This window comes from Clytia hemisphaerica, unplaced genomic scaffold, assembly GCF_902728285.1.
Source record: "Clytia hemisphaerica strain Z4C2 unplaced genomic scaffold, Clytia hemisphaerica genome assembly, whole genome shotgun sequence".
In the NCBI taxonomy this organism is placed as follows: domain Eukaryota; kingdom Metazoa; phylum Cnidaria; class Hydrozoa; order Leptothecata; family Clytiidae; genus Clytia; species Clytia hemisphaerica.
This window is the reverse complement of record NW_027103889.1, coordinates 114400-134639: the sequence shown is the minus strand read 5'-3', so window position 1 is coordinate 134639 and position 20240 is coordinate 114400. Positions and strand designations below refer to the sequence as shown.

The 20240-nt window shown below is 35.0% G+C and overlaps 1 protein-coding gene across 1 annotated transcript; it reads left to right on the top strand.

Moving 5' to 3' along the window:
- The first annotated feature begins 108 nt into the window (after positions 1-108).
- On the top strand, positions 109-20182 carry LOC136808542 (pre-mRNA-processing factor 19-like). The gene is made up of 21 exons (XM_067065070.1): positions 109-175; positions 13298-13447; positions 13706-13782; positions 13978-14035; positions 14220-14380; positions 14650-14712; positions 14873-14914; positions 15212-15286; positions 15501-15576; positions 15755-15801; positions 15987-16049; positions 16284-16364; positions 16532-16574; positions 16905-16936; positions 17248-17320; positions 17719-17779; positions 18007-18102; positions 18322-18421; positions 18767-18828; positions 19052-19095; positions 19341-20182. The coding sequence occupies exons 1-21, from the start codon at positions 157-159 to the stop codon at positions 19436-19438; spliced, it is 1521 nt and encodes a 506-aa protein (XP_066921171.1). The 5' UTR covers positions 109-156; the 3' UTR covers positions 19439-20182.
- The last annotated feature ends 58 nt before the right edge of the window (positions 20183-20240 follow it).

Below are 20240 nucleotides of genomic sequence, written 5' to 3'. Positions count from 1 at the left end.
TCACACACCAAAAAAGAAAAACTATCTATATTCGCATTCTTTGACTCTTGTTTCATTCGAAACCCGTTTTTGTCGTTTTAATGTCCCGTTTTTCCCGAAAGTAATTCCGAAATAAATACCGCGAGAACGTTCTGCATCTGCATGTGAAGAAACAAAATGGCGCTCGTCTGTTCAAGTAAGTTCTTTTATTTTCTAATATCTTTTGTATTTTTTGTCATGTGTTCTTTTAATCACTCGATATGTAGAGATAATTCGAATCAGCCATGCGTTATTTATAAGGTTTTGGATGAAAATCAGTTTTCAATCAAGGAATTGCTATCTAAAAGTGAGATTATCTCATGCACATGTTTCTCCAGCAGACTCTCCCAATCGATACAATCATTAATACCAGACAGTACTCATCAATAAATTCGATTATCGAAATAATCGATAATGATCAAAATAATCGAACAACCACAATTATCGATTAACAATCAAATTTTGAGTACCAAAACTTAATAAAACTTGTGAACGGGTGCATGTACGACCCTGCCTATGCCCCGGACAGTCCGGGGCAAATGTCTGGGGTCTGAAAAAAATAACTTTCTCCAATTTTTGCGCCATAAATTTACCCCGGACGTATATCGCCGAGCACAATTTAAACCCCCGGACATTTTTTTTATAAACTAGGCAAGGTTAATAAATTAATTAAAAATAAAAAAACTAACTTTACTTACCTTTCTCTGTCTGATCAGGATCCATTTTTCAGCTTTCGGTTAGATTTTAGAATTTGATTGCTGAACAAACCACGCTTGAGATTTAAGGTTCAAATACAGGCCTCACACACGAAACGCCAAAATCAGGACATTACAAGATCTTTTGGAAGACGGCGTTTGTCCACGGAAGAATATTTCAATGAATTAGAAAAAAGCCCGCGCGGTCAGCGATTCTATAAAAAGCGACCGCGCGGGCTGTCTGGGGCGTCCGGGGTAGTCTCTCAAAAACAAATAATACGGACCCCGGGCACGCATCAAAAAAACCCCTGACTGTCCGGGGCATAGGCAGGGTCGTGTGCATGTCAGTCTGACACTTTCTAGTCCGACAGTATACTAGTCCGAATCTATAAAATGAATTTAGAATTTAGAAGTCTTTTTTTCCGACGTCACTTTTGTCCGAAAACGAAAGATTTTAGTGTAGAATGTTGAATAGACCTTTTCGCCTTTCCATCCGCCATCTTGAATTGTATGCAAAAATAGAGGAACGAAAAAGCTGTGGTTGGATTTAGTTGGAAAGTATGCAAAACATATGCAAGTTTACACAAAGATTAAAAAGACAACAAAGCATCTTATAAATAAATATTATAATCATTAGAACAATAAAAGATGGTATTTCTCAATCCAAAAAGAAATATTCACAGAACAACAAAAGCCTTTTAGAAATTTGTTCTTAAAGACATAGCATATTCTGTTTTCATGCCATTAAGAAATTCCACGAAGACGGAGTACACACATCAAACTTTCAAAACACGCAAACTGAAAAGCAGTAATTATGACGTCACACATTATCAATGTTTTGATTTGATCATTTGGCGGCTCTATTCCCAGGAGAATAATTTACTGTCAGCCGAATAAGGATTATTTTTTACCTTCGCTGATGATTTTTCAGTTTGAATTTATGTCTAATTTTATTGATTTTTGAAGTGCTTGTTCTAAGAGATGAGCGAATATAATTATTTTTAGTTTTCAAGAGAAGCAAATTTAATCTTTCTTCTACAAGATTACACTTTAATATAATGCCAATTATGCATGTAAGTTTTATATTAATACTTTCTTTTTGCATATGTTTTGCATACTTTCTAAGGGAATTTCACCACGGCAATTCGGCCACCATAATTTTTGCATACAATTCAATATGGCGGATGGAAAGGCGAAAAGGTCTATAAGGCAAGGGTTTTTCACCAAGATAATACAGTATTCCAGACGTCCGCGCTCAATAGGATCGATGGATTACTTAACAATCCGGATAGGAGATCGATAGAGGATCGATACTCAAGATTTCTTTAAGCTTATGATTAGTTATCGATTATTTATTGATCTATCATCGATCTTTTATCGATCTTATCGACCCTATCGACTCATACTCGATTTACGATCGATAACAAATCGATTAACGATCGATGACGAATCGATTAACGATCGATGACGAATCGATTAACGATCGATGACGAATCGATTAACGATCGATGACGAATCGGTATACTCCATTGAAATACTAGCTCGATAATGGATCAACGAAGGATCGATACTCAAGACTTTTTAATGGCTGAATCTTCCATCGATCTCCTATCCGGATCGTTAAGTAATCCATCGATCACATTTCGATCCGTCATCAAGCCGTTCCAATGATGGGCCAAATTGAAAAGTCCCGTTTCTGTCACGGAAGGAAATCAGAGCCTTTTTTGGTCTATTTTTGAAAAATGGTAAACTTGATGAAAATAGTATTAGTCCTGAATTAAAGCCTTCATAGTACTACTACTTCCAAACCAAAATAAATTTCATAAAAGTTTTTCCTTGTTGAATAATTGAACTTTGAAGGTTCTGTCACGGAAGGAACGCAGCAAAGACATTAAAAAAGACCAAAGTATGCTGATTCAGATTCCTGTGAATTTAAAGAGAATTTTAAAACCAAAATACCACCAGAAGAAACTTATGTCTATCTGCTTGTCATTGAAAAAAGAACTGAGTCAAAAAAATTAATTTCGATGGCTACAGGCCTTTGCAACTGAGAAAGGTCAGTGTCACGGAAGGACACCGTCACGGAAGGAAAAAATTCCTATTTTTCAAAATCAACAATAGCGTATGAAATGTTGACTGAAACTAGTGGAGTGACACATCATATCATGAATCATACCCATTTTTACTATTCAGTTCATTTCAAAACCTTGGAACTGTCTTTTTATTGTTCAACCATAGGTGATGATAATTAGGAAATTTTACAGGAAAGATTATATTTTTAAGCAAAAAACGTAAGCGAGTAAGCTACTTCCAAAGGCTCTAACTAGCATATTTCCATGGTGCTGAAGCGATCTAGAGTGTTTAGAACCGGCTGGGAACAGTAGTTTTGCCGGAAAACCGGTTTTTAGGCCTCCAGAGCCGCCTGGGCTTAAGCTGTAAGCTTACAGCTTTGTACTGGACCCTTAGTTAAGCTTATTCTGAGCTCCATACAGGGCTGAGCTGGTTCCTAATGGTCATAAACCTCGTAGGACACTCCTCTGCAATGGATTAGACCCATTGAAGTCCAGCGAAGTGGGCAGAACCGACGAATCTTCACTAAAATAGCTTAACAACGCTTAAAAAGCTCTATTTCAGCGTTTTTGAGGCTTTTTTAAGCAAAAAACGTAAAAACGTGACCTTGCAATCAAGTGAGCTACTTCCAAAGGCTCTAATTAGCATATTTCCATGGTGTTGAAGCGATTTTGAGGGTTTAGAACTGGCTGGGAACAGTAGTTTTGCCAGAAAACCGGTTTTTAGGCCTCCAGAGTTGCTGTAAGCTTACAGCGCTGTACTGGAGCCTTAGTTAAGCTTATTCTGAGCTCCATACAGGGCTGAGCTGGTTCCCAATGGTTCTAAACCTCGTAGGACACTCTCCGGAAATGGATTAGACCCATTGAAGTCCAAGATTTCTAAAAATAACAAGATATTTTGAATCCGTCAGGGAAGGACAAGGTGAAAGTGTCACGGAAGGACAATAATTTCAGACCTTGTAAGTGAATGTGAAGGAGGTTGCTTTGGAATCCAATTTCATTTTTTGTTAGGGGGTACCAATAGTTAGAACTTGCAATAATATCAAGAATAGTGTACTTGCACAAAACTGGTGAAAAAACTTTTTGTCTTGAAATTGTCACGGGAGGAATTCGATATATAAAAAAAGTTTCTGCTTGCAGTCCTTTTTTGTTGTTTGACTTATTTCAAAATGAATAAACCTATTAAACTAACTAGGGTATGTACTTGTTTTAAAACACATTTCATTTTTGATTAATCATTTTATTTTTCAAAAGAAGGTCCATTATATTTTAACACTTGTCCTTCCGTGACAAACCTCACTAGTTGTGTTTCGATATAATCACCTGGTTACAGAGTCTAAAAGTGCGACTCGGTTTATTTAAAAGTTGAAATTGGAAAATTTAAGGGTTATATTTAAAAAAAATCACAGTTACTTATTTTGTTTGTAAGATTTTTGATTTTGTGTTTTGGTTGACCACTTTTCAATTTAGCCCTGATCGATCCTATCGAGCGCGGACGTCTGGAGTATTAATAAAAGTTCATTTTGGGAGTGCTCAATGAAATCAGAGCCAAGTAAAATAAAGATAATTTATAGCAAAAAGAATGCACTGCCTTTAAGGGTCCCTTTTTGTATGTTCAGAATTATGCCATAAGGGTTGTAAATCACGCACACTTTGATTCCAGCCCCCTCCCAAAAGGCGATGGGAATTTGATGTTCTGTTTACCGTCGCGTTGCAAAAAATATTTGATACGGCAAAATTTCATTATTCATTATTCATTATTCCTACCTGGTGCTTCCCATCTCCAACGAAGTTGAATTCCACCGTGAAATCGAGCTGCTTTCACTTTCAGAATCAAAATGACATGCACGAGAATTCAAACGCGTTCGAGACGAGTCTAAAACGCAAATTTCTAAAACGCCCTTGTAGCCGCCCACTGCTTAAAAAAATGCCTGTCCCATTCGCGGACGTGATTGGAACCATGTCTTTTACTCGAGGCGCACATTTTGTTAGCAAAGATGTTATTTTTGATTCACTTTGAGTGTTTTGGATAGCTTGGCACAGGAAAAGAAGAAAATAATTTTTAAGTTTTTAAGAAATAATGAACTTTTTTGAGCGGTGGCTCTAGAGCATGTGGGCGGTCGACGGTAAACAGAACATCAAATTCCAATCGCCAAAGAAGGGTCGTAAAAACAGCTAAATCCAATTTCTTGACTCTTGAAAGCCTAATTCTAATAAGCTTCCCAAAATTTAAGAAAAGTCGGGTTTAGGGGCCCAACTTCTTTGGAGCACGTGGTTGCTTATAAAAGATGTGCCTCTTCTTCGGCGATTCATATTTCGTTTTATATGTTTTTTTGACTCATTGTCGATTGTCAGAATACTGACGCATTTGTCAAATCCAACGTCAGGCATTTTTACTGTAGGACTAGAAAGTGTCGGACTACTGACGACCTTCCCTTCACACAGGTTTTTCTTTTGATCCTAAGAGACCAGGCAGTTGTCTTTCAGGAACAGAAGAGTTGGAGGCCAGATAATGTTGGGATTTTTATGAAAATTGGGCTAAAGTTGGTACTTTTTTGAGACCTAATTGGCTTTTCAGGCCTCTAGGTGGCAGTAGGGCCAGAATTTTTTATTGCAATCACTTCTAATGAATAGAGCAGGGACTGAAGTATCAGAAATTATTATTTTGAGCAGGAACAAACTCCCTTGGGACAGGTCAGATGGCTCTAAAATACCCCTAAAATCAAATTTGTAGTGTTTTTGTGACTGATGTCATAACTCCAGCTACCATTTTGAAAATTATGATTTTTTTTTGAAAATTGTATAGTTTACCGGCCATAGTTTCAGAATCGCCAAAAACCAACTCATCATTTTGATTTGAGAAAGCATGGTTCTATATAAAAAAACTTTTTAAGTGCAATGCCCAAAAATGTCAAAAACTTCCAATTGGAATTAAATCCGCCATTAGCTAACCTGATAGCAGCTGTTCATAATTTTCTTGCGCGCACACAAGCCTGGCCATGAACGAAACCTTGCGTGTGACAAAGTAGCACTCCATAAAAAATATGTCACAGATTATGGTGTGCTATTAGCATTCACAAAGGGAATTTTGTACATTCTTGAATATTTTAGGAGTGCTATTTTGGCACTCGCAAATCACTTTAGGCGTGTGCCAGCGTGTGCGAGTGCAATAGCACGCCATACACAGCCAAGCCTGCGCACAGTAAACCTCTGAAGGCGCTTGAAAATGATACATCTGAGGAAAATTGTCCTCCCGTGGAAAATTCTACAACAAGAATCTTGTTGTGCGCCGGAAAGTTAAAAACTGATACAGCGCCCTATTCATAAACACAATTACGCAACTTTGTTGTCGTTCCTAGTCCTTTTATACGAATGCAGTCCTTACAATTTCGAGATTGCATATTCGTCAGATTGTTGCTCCGGCCTAGGAGCCTTTAATTCTCTCTTCCGACAACAACGACGGTCAAGATATTTTTGTTTGTTTATCTAATCCGATGATCTATTCCGATTTAATAAAAACGGATTATCTGGATTTCGATAATATTGCGAAAGTATTTAGAAAAAGATGGCTGCCGAAAGTGGGCTTAGCTGCAAATCTCAGTGAAAGATAGTGATCATTTTCATCATTATTCATGATGTTTTGGACATGATTTATGAGAAGTTTGATGCATACTGGTCTAACAATGTGGAAAGACTTTGGAGGAATTTTGGCCATGAATCGTCAGCTGCTCGAGTGCTTAAATCTTGCATATAGCTAAACTTCTCTAGCTAGTTTTATGGACGCACAAAAAAAACCATAAAACTCTGTAACTTGACAATGGAATAAAACTTTCAAACACACATCCATTGGAATTCGAAAGAGAATACTAAAATTACAATATTACAGTGCAAATTTGAAAACGATCTGAGCAGTTTTTGTGGTGTATGTCGTTATGTGTATGGCTGAAAATGATCCTGTTTTGTATTCATCATTTTTTGACTGGGCGACCGTTCCTTTTGATTTTTCAAACCCAACACAGATATTTTACAAACTATCACTGTGAGAATTCAGTAAAGGATACAAATAAACAATTCCTGTGTAAATTTAAACAAGATTGGAGTAATTTTCACAGTGTTATGGCTGAAAATGATCGTTTTTGGACTTTGTCGTAATTTCATCGCGGCTGGCGACCGTTCCTTTGATTTTTCAAACCCGACACAGATTTTTTACAAACATATCACTATGAGAATTCAGTAAAGGATACTAAAACACAATTCCAGTGTAAATTTGAACAAGATCGGAGAAATTTTCACAGTGTTATAACTGAAAATGTTATTTTTGGACTTTGTCGTAATTTCATTGGCTGGGGCGACCGTTCCTTTTGAAGATTTTTCAAACCCGAAACAGGTTTTTTCTACTAAATATACCACTATTTATTACATACACACTATTGTACCATTTTATTTGGTTTATCCTACTCTCCCTCAAGTATTATCCCAACAGAAAAAAATAATGCTTAGCTAAAAACCCGTGGCCTCTAATTTAGGCTATTTTTCTCCCCGAAATTTTATCTGGACAATCAAATCAAGAACTTGGAGATATTGACTTCTAAATGTTAATCTCCTTTAGCTCCAATTTTGAACTTTTTAGTCGAGGATGAGTGGGCGGGGTGGGGTTGGTTCTTTAGGCAAGAAAGTGCATGTGTAATCACTTAGAAGAGCTAAACTTCCAGCTGGTTTTTTTATTCGTTAAGATTATTTCTCATACTCGCTCTGCAATAGAATTATTACTGGGCTTTCTGATCTGTTCTGATTAGCAGTTTGTGGGCAACGTTTTAACACAACTAACTCAACAAGCTCATCTTTCACATCTTTTAATCTCTTAAGCCGGAGCTTCCAGCGCAGCTGGTTTATTATGTTTTCACACATCCCTTTAGAACAACCGAAAAAAAACGAAGCTTCAAAAAGTTGCGCATTTCCAGTGAGTAAACGATTCTGACAATTAACAAAATTGATGATGATGATTTTTTTTTGGTCCGGCAAATGTCTTGTATTGGGGGCCCTAAGCCTACGCGAGATTGAAGCGTTTGGGTAAACGAGACAAAACTTGAAAAAAGCTGGTGTTTTGAAGCGCTTCCGTGCGATCGAAATATTGCTCTTTGTGACGGACTGATTTGGGATTTTCAGCCCAGTCTTAGGGGACCACGGAAGTAATTAAATTGGTTATTAAAGTTATCGAAAATAATCAAAGACCAAAGTACTTGGTTATAGAGTCTTTGAAGAGGGACGAAAAGAGGGTTGGATTTTACTCAGTTCATTTTACTTAAAAACATACAGGTATATGTACCACAAAACCCACAGATACCTCAAAACCAACAATTTCATTTCAGGAGTTCTAGAAAACTCTAAAATGTTTTTATCAGCATAACTTTTTAAGATTATGTTGGCATAATAGTTTCTTTATTATTTAAAACAAAATTGAGCATTATTGATTGGGTTAAAGTTTTTTATGAAGATTTAACGCTAGAAATCTAGCTTCAAAATTTTTGATTTTTTTCAAAAAATGGTCAGATAAGGCACTTGCTATTGACTAACCTATCAATCTTTCGTTTTCTATTACCTCTAGGCATAACACAAATATAGGAAAAAAGTCTTAAGTGCTGTAAGCAATGTGTTTATTTTAATTGCTCTAAAAAAACTCACTTTTTATTTGTGGGTTTTGAGGTACATATGAGAAAAATTGCGAGTTTTAGAATTTTTTGATGTTGAACACAAAAATATTTATCTATTTCTCAAACATACTTCTGGAATACAATTTTGTGAAACATTTTCAAGAAAAACTATGCAAAAATACAACAATAATGTTTAGCACATAACTCAAAAGCTTAAAAAAGTATGGATATTACATCATATTTACTAAAGCTCGACGGTTTAGTCCTGATACTTTATTGAACATATTTTCATTTTTTTCCTCGAATGGGAATGACCTTTAATGGCTCCGCTATGATGTCATTAACTGGGAAAATGCTTATATCTAGAAGATGGTCTTGGGTGTTTTCAAGAACAGTACCACTCCTAACTTTAGGCTTTAGACAGTGTAACTGAATTGAGTCAACAGCGCCATCTTCATCTTTTAAGAATCTCTTCAACAAACGACCAATATACAACCTTTTTGTTTTCTTTGTGGTGTAGATGGCCGCATACCAGTCTGTTGGCAGTGCCAGGCCTTTCCAGCAATTCTTGAGTTTTGGGATGTCGCTTTCATCATCAGTTTCATCTTCGGACATTTCGCTTCCTTCCGATTCAAATTCCTCACCTTCCTCATCTGATGACGAATCCTCCTCAAACAATCGTTTAGAGATTTAATGTTGTTTAGTTGGTAATATCATCAGTGGTTTGATTCCATTAACTTTATAGCTTGCTTTGCTGCAAACTGAACGAAGAACATAGACATACTGGGAACTGCTTTAATCCCAAAGCCAAGCATTTTTGTTGTAAACAGATACATTAAGTTTTTGCATTTGATGAATGTTTCTCTGATCTCCTCTCTCCTCTTCTTTTTCACTTTCCTTCTTCAGCTTCTCATCCTTGATTTTTTTACCTTGGTTGCTACATCTTTAGCCCTCATTGAACCGTATACCTGAGTCACCCTTGTAGTTGTGGTTGCTTTCTTTTCTTCATTTGGCTTAACCTTTTTTATTGTCAGAAGGCCAGGAATTTCCTCCAGTTGGATGCTTCTTTCTGCCATCTCCCTTATCAGGGACTGAGCTTGGTCAAATTTAGCCTTCCAATAATCACGAGAACCTTTTCTTTTGTCAGAAGGAGACATGATGAGTGATGAGTCTGGAGTCGATGTAGATGTTGATGGAGGGATTTCTTCTTGTATACATGCTACTGCTCTGTCAAACTTTTCTTGCTGCATGAAGTTTACGCTCAATCCACTTGATGTTATTCCAACCCGCTTGGCACATGAAACTAATGTTAATGTTGTTAATCTTTATCTGCCCATTTAGGCCATATCTCTCCCAAGATAGTCATAAAAGCCTCACGATTTATGTTTTGCATGGGATTAAAAAGGGGTTCTTAAGCTTTTCGATATTCATGGTGGAGATTTAACTGTAATTGCACTGTAATTTCAACAACCTCAGATGCTTTGCAAAGTCTTCTTTTCATAGTAAATAATAGTTTCATTTGCTTCAATTAATGCCTAAATCAGTTTGATTCACTATCCAGACGATGCAAAAAAGTTTCTATCATTTGCAATAAATAACTATGTACGGATGTTTTGTAACTTTCATGAGTGCTAACAATAGTCAATGCAGTTTCCAAAATCATTTCAACACAATTAGGAAAACAAGTAAGCCTTAATTTTTACATACAAAATACCTATATGAAATACAAAATCAATTGTCAAAAAGTTTCAGGTAGAAATATAACGAGAGGAGAAATAATTTGCAAAACTACCTTGTGGGTTTTGAGGTACATCTATTGTGGGTTCTGTGGTGTAATAGGTAATTCTATTGAGACTAACTTATCAACATATGAATAGTTCTACAACAAACTTACCTACATAGATGTACAGGTGCAAATTTTTACCTTGATTGACCCAGTGGATTTAAAGATATTGTCAATAATATAAATGTGGGTTTTGAGGTACGTATTCAAAAAAAGCAAAAATTTTAAAAAGCAATGATATAAAAACAATCTAACATATAACATTGAAAAATATCAGGAAGAACTCTTTTCATGGGACTCTTCGCACCATCAAACAATTTACTTGATAAAGGCAGCCCAAAAAATAATTATTTAGGTCAGAAATTTAGTGTGGGTTTTGTGGTACATATACCTGTATCCTAAAATGAAAAAAATCTAAGTTTCAAACTATTGGGACTGCCCCAAACTGCCCCATTCTTAATAAAACTGGCTCTTAACAACCCTCTTTTCGTCCCTCTTCAAAGACTCTATAACCAAGTACTTTGATTATTTTCGATAACTTTAATAACCAATTTAATTACTTCCGTGGTCCCCAGTCCCCTAAGATCCCAGCTGTTTGGTTTGGAAACACAGATGTCTAAACTTTTCACTATATCTCTAGAACTATAAAACAGATTTTTTGAAATTCTGTAAAAAAGTCCAAGCTCCTAAATAGTTTTATATGTTCCGTAAAAAAATCATAACCATCAGTTAAATACGCGTTCACCTATAAGCAATGTTCCTCGGGTCTGCCAACATTGCCTGTAGAATCATGCTTAAAGCTGCTTAAAGTCTCAAATTATAACAACATAAACCAACAGCAAACCACAAACCAATCCCGAACAAAGAGCATGTGTTATATCCATTTTAAAATGTCATGACTCAATACACTGAGACTCTGGAATCAAAACAGGAGCATAAGGGTCTTTGCAAGTTACTCGCTCCAATATATTGCAGATGTGATATTCAATGTTCCATTAAAAATCTTTCCTTTATTGATTACAACTCTTGGCAAGTGGTATGAAATAAGCAAGGGGGGGGTCAGTACTAAAATGTAAGACATACATGAGTACTAAAAGGATTTTCGCTAATTTTTGACATACCCCCACCTATTTTTCGAAAATGTTATTTTAGTACACATGTACTAAAATTATTTTGAGCAATTTAACATAGATACCACCCATTTTTTGCCCTTTTTTACGGCTTTAAATTTACCAAAATGGGGTCATTGTTACAAACCTAGTCAAATTTAGTGCATCAATCTGCAAAATAATATAATTTTATTACTAAACTGTGCTGAACTGTACATAAAAATATTTTTAAAAAATATTTAAAAAATTGGAAAAATTTTGAAAAATTTCTGAAGATTTTTTTGAGAATTCCTGTTTTCCAAAATTGTTAAAAAAATGCTCCATTTTGGCTGATTTTAGAACAAAATACTAAGATTTTTCAAAAATTTCTTTAAGGGACCACCCTTTTTTGGTATTTTAGTACACATGGTACTAAAATTATTTTTGAGCTTTTTTGCAGTACCACCACGTCACTAAATGTCATGATGTCTGAGATTTTAGTACCGACCCCCCCCCCCTGAATAAGCAACTCTCAATTTAATCTTTACGAATAGCATTCTTTTTCTTCAACAGTTCAATTCTTCCACGAAAACAAGTGAAGCTCTCATAAGTCTTGAGAACTTTTTTATTTTCTTTAATGTTGTCATCTCTCGTTGTAAAAGATTTTCAGAATATAACCGAAGGAAAATATTTCAATATTTTTCTTTCTACGAGTTCCATCTTGCAGCTGTATTTCTAGCTGTTTTCTGATGAAATAATTACAGATATCCATCGCTTACGAAATTATTTGTTTTTTTTACCACGTGACTGGTTCTGACCAATCAGAAGCCTACCGAAAGCTGCGTTTATATTATGAACGCGTGCTTTCCCTAAGCCAGTATTCCAAGGCAAAATTAAAATCCGTAAATATAAAAAATCTTAAGTTCCAATTCAGAAGGATAGATTTTTTTAAACATTGCTCAAATTCACCATCATCATTAATGGCTAGAAAGTCGTCCATTAAGCGGAAATTATGTCAAAACCGCCTGGCTGTAAAAATTTCTTCTTTTTTATCTTTTTGACATAAGCTGACTCATAGTAGTAGAAAAAGATTGGCCATCAATGGGATTGGATCCAAACTCACCGGAATAACAATCTTTTGTCTTTAAATAGAGGAAAACTCCTGTCAAAAGGCAAAATAAATGAATTTATGAAATAATAATAAAGACTTTGTTTGGCGTGTAATAGGAAGCCCCTAGAACAAGCTTTCACTAGTTCAAAAACCTAGGACAAAGACCAAAAAAATGTCTATTCTGTCTATACTTTCTGATGACTGGACGACAGACCAGAATTAGATAATGTATTATATCAAAAATCCCAACATTTTGTAGAGGTCATACCTGTGAAATATAATTCTAAGAATAACATTAAATTACTAAACATACATTATTAAACATACATTATTTGTCTTCAGCCATTACAAATGGGTAAAAGAACTATTTTTCTATCAGGCAACAGTTGTCTTGGAAAGGCAAATCAATTACCTTATCGGCCTTTTTTATGCCCACCCTAATTTAACACTGTTTGAACCCTTATTCCGCCACAGCCTAATTTTGGGCTTGCGGCAATTAGGGCTGTAAATAACGCCAAAACTTGTAAAAATCGCTATTCAGGCTTCAAAACAGTAAGTATTAACTAAAATTTACATTAAAATGTCACCTTTCAGTATTAAACTGTTGAAAATTCCATTGAAAATCATTGATTTTCGTGAAGTTTTGGATATAGAGTAAAAAGATGGATAGTTTTCATCCTTTAAAATTAACGCCGCTTTTAGGTAGAAATTGCAAAATTTTGGCCCTTTTAACACGCCCTTTTTATTACGCCACGAGCCCAAAAGTAACGCCAATAAGGGCTGATAAGGTATATAGATGATTTTACCATTAAATAAATTTATGCTGCAGGACCCTTGTGACTGCCTCAACAACTATCGAAAATATCTCATTTCTTATTTTAGTAAGCGGTGAAGTACCAGAGAACCCTGTTGTATCACCTGTATCAAACCAAGTCTTTGAACGACGACTAATTGAAAAATTTATTTCTGAGAATGGAACTGATCCTGTGACAGGAGATACTCTTTCTGAATCTGAATTGATTGAAATTAAAAGTAAGAGTCTATTTTCTTAATATTTTGAAAATCTTTCTCAAGGCAATCTTCCATGCTGAGATAATACATTTGTCTGCGAAATGGAACGATTGAGCATCAACATTAAGAAACAAAGAACATTCTATAACTTGAAATTTTTGAGCATAATTATTGTTTATTTAGCAGATTTGATATCCTTTTAACAAATTTCTTCTGGAAAGTCAAAGTCTTTTTAAATGTTTTAACATTTTTAATGAGGCCTTTGAATTATTCTTTTAGCTACTGCCCTCACCAAACCGCGACCACCATCAGCGACAAGTATTCCTGCTATTTTAAAATCTTTGCAAGATGAGTGGGTAGGATAACTTTCTTTTGTCAATGAAAGTCTTATTTGCTTTGTTTTTACTTGATTATGGAACATTAATGACACTTTTCGTATACCAGTAGAATGACTCCAATACAGTAATGGGAAGAAAGTGTTAGAAAACCTTTCGTTTTTTTTAAAGCACTTTTTCAACATATTTAATTAGTTTCTGTACATAATGATTTAGGATGCAGTCATGTTGCATAGTTTCACACTGAGACAGCAATTGCAAGCTGCAAGACAAGGTACTGTTTTTTCTTAACAATTTTCTATAAACTCTCAGCTCCTTACCAAGGTGTGTGCTTTCTGTTAATACTGTATGTTTTTGTCAGTTTTCTGCCCAAAATTTGAATAATTTTTACATTTTTCCTATTCTTTTGTTATTTTGTTCCATTCATTGTTTTACCATTGAATAATTTTTGTTTATAGAATTATCACATGCACTTTACCAACATGATGCAGCGTGTCGTGTGATTGCCAGATTGACCAAAGAAGCCACTGCAGCTCGTGAAGCTTTGGCTACACTCAAACCTCAAGCCGGCGTCTCTCAACTTACATCAGCAACAACGAATGTTTCTAGTGGTAATAAGGTAGATGAAACAGAAATACCAGATTTTTTGAGAAACAACTACGATGTTTCATTGATGTTGTTTCTATTAGCTTTTCACTAATAAGAATTTGTAGTTTCACCCTTTTGATGAGGAATTTATTCACACATACACCCCTCATTAAGTTAGATTCTTCCTTAGATGGACGAGACCAACATCCTTCTTTTTAGTAGACCTGCTTCAATCTTATTACAATCAGGTCGCAAAAACCTTCTAACATGATTTGTATTTCATTCTTTCTTTATTCTAAGGTTGATGACATGGACATTGTGGAACCTGCGGAAATCGGAATGTCTGAAGAAGTCCTTCAAAAAGTATGCCGTGTATTGTTTATTTGTACAAAAGAATTTTAAACAATGAACTACATGAGTCAGTCACAATACTTGGAACATTAAGAAAAGTCAGAGAAAAGTTATACAAAAAAATATCCAGAGACAACAATAAAAATAATATCATTACTTTTTATCTTTACAGCTCCAAGATAAGGCAACCGTCTTGACAAGTGAAAGGAAGAAGGTGAGACTGATTGGAACTAATATTTACATTCCTACTTTCATCTTTGCTTGTTGTACTTTGTTTTCTTTGTTCTAAGTCCTTTTACAGTGTTAAAAGTTCTTCCGTCTCAGACGGATTTCCGTCTCAGAGAAGTATATAGAGAGACTTTTCCGTCTCAAAATCCTGCATAATTCACCAAAAGTTCAAGAATATGTGCTAATTTGCTGTGTAAAATCCATTTTCCGTCTCAGACGAAAATCTTGCTTTGACCACTGCTTTTACTCTGTACCATTTGACCAAGTGAAATTTCTCATCTAGAGAGGTAAAAAACCACCAGAGGATCTGACACCCATTGAAGACATCAAATCATTCAAACAAGTTGCCTCTCATCCCGTAAGTTCTACACAGTAAATCCCTGTGTCAAACTAATCACTTAATTTTTATTTTTTTTAAAGTAAACATGTCTGATAATCGATCTTTGGCCAAGTGATTGAATAGAGCGCAATTGGATGCTAGATATCTCTAATTGATACTGCATGATTGTTTATAATTGTATTGTTAATTTTGTAGACTCAGTTTTTAAATGTCTCATTTTCTGATTTTGTAGGGTCTCCATAGTGCCAGTGTTCCTGGAATATTGGCTCTTGACCTTCAAGACAGTGATCCATCAAAATGCATTACAGGTGAGATAAACTGTAATAGACCTTTTATCTCTTTTTGTCTAAGAGGGGAAAAAGATCCCGCCAAACAAACTTTACTTAACTGACCTTTAGATAGATTGCAGGGGTGCATATCTAAAACAGGAAACTATCCATTTAAATTTCCAGAATGCCTTTATAATTTCTCCTTGCTCTCTTTCAGGTGGTGTTGACAAAAACGCTGTTGTTTTCAACAAAGATAATGAACAGGTGAAGCAACCGGTGTTCTCCATATTTATCAAACTTTTAAACTTGCTAAGCTAAAGGGGTTGAATAGATTTCTGTATGAAATCTTGTTCTGCAGGTATATCAAAATCAAAAGAAAAAGCTATGTTTTTAGTTTTTAACGAAACCCTTTCTTCATTTGAATATATTAACCATTTCATGTTTTTCAGGTTGTGGCAACACTCCGCGGACATACCAAGAAAGTTACATCAGTCATTTACCATCCATATGAAGTATGTTTCTGATTCTGATATTTTATTCAACCTTTAATGATATTTAATAATTTATTTTACTTTCAGAGCTCCCTAGCACATTTTATTTTTTTTGTCTTTAGTTCCAGCTTCAAGTATCAAGCAAATTGAGATTTCCACTCTAGTTGATTATTGTTTAAGCTGGACTTATTAAGCAACAACTTAATTTTAATTGAATTTCGTTTGGTAATTTTTGATAAACTTTTTTCTTTTTAGGAAATCGGTATTACTGCTTCAGCTGACAACACAGTTCGTGTCTGGAGCATACCTAACAGCTCTTGTGCCTACACCATCCGAGTAAGTTTTCTATTAGTAAATGGGTTTTTTGTAGATAAATTTTATTTACCCTTATAAATACATAAGGCTTGGTGTTGCAAAAACGGTGGTGGATTCTCACGCCTCCTTGAATTAGTAAAAATTAAAATAAGATAACCTTTTGATATATCAATTTCTTTCTTTCACAGGCTCACGATGCGGCTGTTACTGGTTTGAGTTTACACGCTACAGGTTTGACTTGATAAAAATTGAATCCCATAAATAGTGTTGAAAATCCTTAGCCATAAATAAATCACTTGGCATTCCCATAATATTTGAAAAACCCGACTTTTTTCGTGTTTAGAAAATTATTTTTTGGTTGCTAATATTGGCTTAGCATAAAATCACGAAGCATATGGTTACTTTGGTGGTTGATTTGCATCCCTTATAACAAATTAATCAAAGTGATGCTGATGAGAAATAAATACAGGGAAATAGATTGAAAGTGAAATTTATATTGTGCTTGCTTCATCTTTTCACTGTCAAGTAAAAAGTAAATTTTTTGTATCTTTCATTGTTTAGGTGACTATGTTCTGACATCCTCCATTGACCAGGTAAAAAGTGAATTATGGTTGCTTCAAATTCATTTTTTGCTTTTTTTATCTTAGAGATAAAAGATTTTTTCTTTGTCATGTTAAGTCATGTGTTTACTTTTCAACCAACAAAATTTTTAAAAGTATTATTGCAAGGGGAAGAATAAGTGGAGAATAAAATTTTTGCTAAGTTAAACCATAGTTCTGTTTGTACCCAGTTATGACAGCACCTCGTGGCAAAGAATGCTTCTTCAGTTTGCTGGTTTGCTGACGGCTCTATTTTTATCTTAAGCTTTCTGAATTGTAACCACTCTGCATGTTTTCTATCACAGCACTGGGCTTTCTCCGACATCCAAACTGGCAAAGTTTTGATCAAGAGCATTTCAGACCCAAATGCCAGTCATGGTAAGGATGGTTTGTCAATTTTCTGTTTGTGCTACTCGATCATGTCCTAAAAACCATGTTGAACCAGAACACCTTTTTGTAATTTTGTCAGGAGAATTGAATTTTATGTTGCAAAAATCAGCAATTTCGAGAAAAATAGTCCCTTCTGGGAAAACAAAGTTTGTCTCAAGGACCAAACCAGGGTAGCCTGAATGTCAAAGTGTCCAAAAAAAATAAGAATTAGTACACATGTACTAATATACCAATTCTCTAAATTTGGTTGGTGGTGTGTTTGCAAAAGGCTCTCTGAAACCTTTTTGGTACTAAAACATGTAGTTTGATTTTGAGTAATTTTCATAGGTTAGTTATTCTGTATTTCCTCCAATATAGATGTCGATTTTAAAATTTGATTCTCACAGGTTTGACATGCGCACAATTCCATCCTGACGGTTTGATCTTTGGTACTGGAACTACCGACAGGTAAGGTATTTTCTGAAATTTAAGAGAAAATAGCTCATTCTCGTTGATATTGACTTCACCATATGAAATTTTGTCTGTCCTAAAGCACAGTTGTTAGCATTCGAATTCTTTGGAAAGTGTTGACAAAATCTCTAAAAGTCACGTTGTTTAATCTGTTATGACTTCACATATTTTTAAACTACTTGTTGGTTAACAGTAACAAAACAAAATACGTTCTTCCCTTTCAGCTCTATCAAGATTTGGGATTTGAAAGAACGAAAATATGTTGCCAGTTTCCCGGGACACTCGGGACCAATTACAGCTATTGACTTTTCTGAAAATGGGTATGATGTCATTATAATGAGCTTTTTTCATCATGAAGCTCGGTCCACGAAAGGTTGCATAAGCTTGATCACTATTCTTGAACATTCCCTCTCTTATTAGGCTGCAGAGGCATGCACAAGTTCTCTACTTCTCAAGTTCTAGAGAAGTGAATAATAATTCATTTTAGTCATATATACTTGTTCTGTTTGTATTTTTTTACTTTTCTTTGAAATTTTTAGATACTACTTGGCCACAAGCGCTGATGATTCAGTGGTCAAGCTTTGGGATTTACGAAAATTGAAGAACTTCAAAACAATTCCTTTAGATGAGAATGACGAGGTAATTCACATTCTTCACCTCACTCACATGTTAATTTTTAACCAATTTTATGTTGTGTCTGGTATTCACTTCACCAAGTTATGGGTGATGATGGAATCTTTTTGCACAGGAAAAAGTTGAATTAGATGTGATAAGTGAAAGTTTTATGGCACACTTTGGAGCATGAATGGAATGTGGATGGCATTGTACTTTCAAACTACTTTTTCCGAAGGGAAATACTTGGATTCGTTTAAAAACTTAGAGTTTTAGAAGAACGTTTGTGAAATATGATTACGATTTTCATTTCAATGAATACTCTGGTGAATTAATTACCCATCATTACTTTATGTTGCTTTTACTTTCCAGATCAAATCATTGAGCTTCGACAAAAGTGGAAATTATTTGGCTGTTGCTGGCTCAAACATCCAGTAAGTATTTTGCTATACTTTCAACTTGCGCATTGGCATCATAAGCTTTTTCACAGCTAAGCACATGTCGTCCTGATTCATTTAAATGAGGCTTTCCACTTGGATAAGCTTTTATTGTATTTTTAAAAATAAAAGACCCTTAACAACTTCCAAATGTTTAGTTTAGGTTTACGCTCTTGATTTTAAAAATGTCTCTCATGTCTCAATTTGTTTTTTCTTTTAGAATTTACGTTGTCAAACAATGGGACCTTCTGAGACAAATTAATGGTAAATCTGCATTTTTATCTTGAAAATATTATCTTGACTTAAGTTCATGTTTTAAGTGACGCTAGTCATAGTAAACTAAAATAGAAAGAAACTGATAGAGAGAGAGCGCATACACTCAATGGAGTGAAAAGACGACTAGCAACATTGATATAAAATTCCTTACATTTTCTTTCGAAGACAAACTAGCGCTAGATTACTGCATTGTTATTTGACCTTTATATGTGATAAACTTACCTTCTCTTTAGATCACACCGGGTTGGTCACATCAGTCAAGTTTGGAAAAAATGCTGATTTCTTGGCATCTGCCAGTATGGACCGAACCTTGAAATACTTTTCACGGTAGAATGTTGCTTGGGAAATATAAACGTGAAATGTACCTATCATTGCACTGTGAGAATGTGATAGAAAAGACAGATTTTGTGCATCAGATAAATTGTACTGGACATCAACATCAACTCGCATAGCTTATAAAATAGCGAAATATTTCATAAGATTTTAAACGTATCATTTCATTTAACTGAATAACGATCTTTTGTAAATTTATTATTTTTATCAGACAAAGCTAAGAGGAGTTTGTTGACCTGTAGCTTGTCCTCCAGCATTCCATCATCGGTTGCTGATAGTGTGGTCTGATACAAAAGTAAAACCATGATTCGCTACTCTATACTCGCTAGCAACACTGAGCTTTATATAAACCATAATGGCAGTTTCCCAATCCTGGACAACTAAAATCTTTGATTGGAGTTTTTTTGAAAGTGTTAACCTGATGGTAGCACTGCTTAATGGCGATGTAAATGCACCGATGCTAGTTGTACTTTTCAGTGAATACTTGAGATGAGCTTCTTTGCGGTACCACTTTAAAAAAAACTCCGATCAAAGATGGTGCATTATAGCTTTGTCCAGATAAGCATCCAAAAGAGAACTGTTTGTTGTAAAGTTTTGCAGCAAAGCTGATTAAAGCCAAAGCTTTTGATTTTTACTATCAATTTTGTAAGGAAATTTTCCTTTTAGTATTTTTACGATGAATGTCATTTTTAATATGATTAGTTTCATGGTGTAATAAACGGATAATAACTGTCCATTTTAATTTCTTCAAAATCTCATCTTTCTTGTCAGGGAAAATGTTTCAGCGTAAATGTTTATGA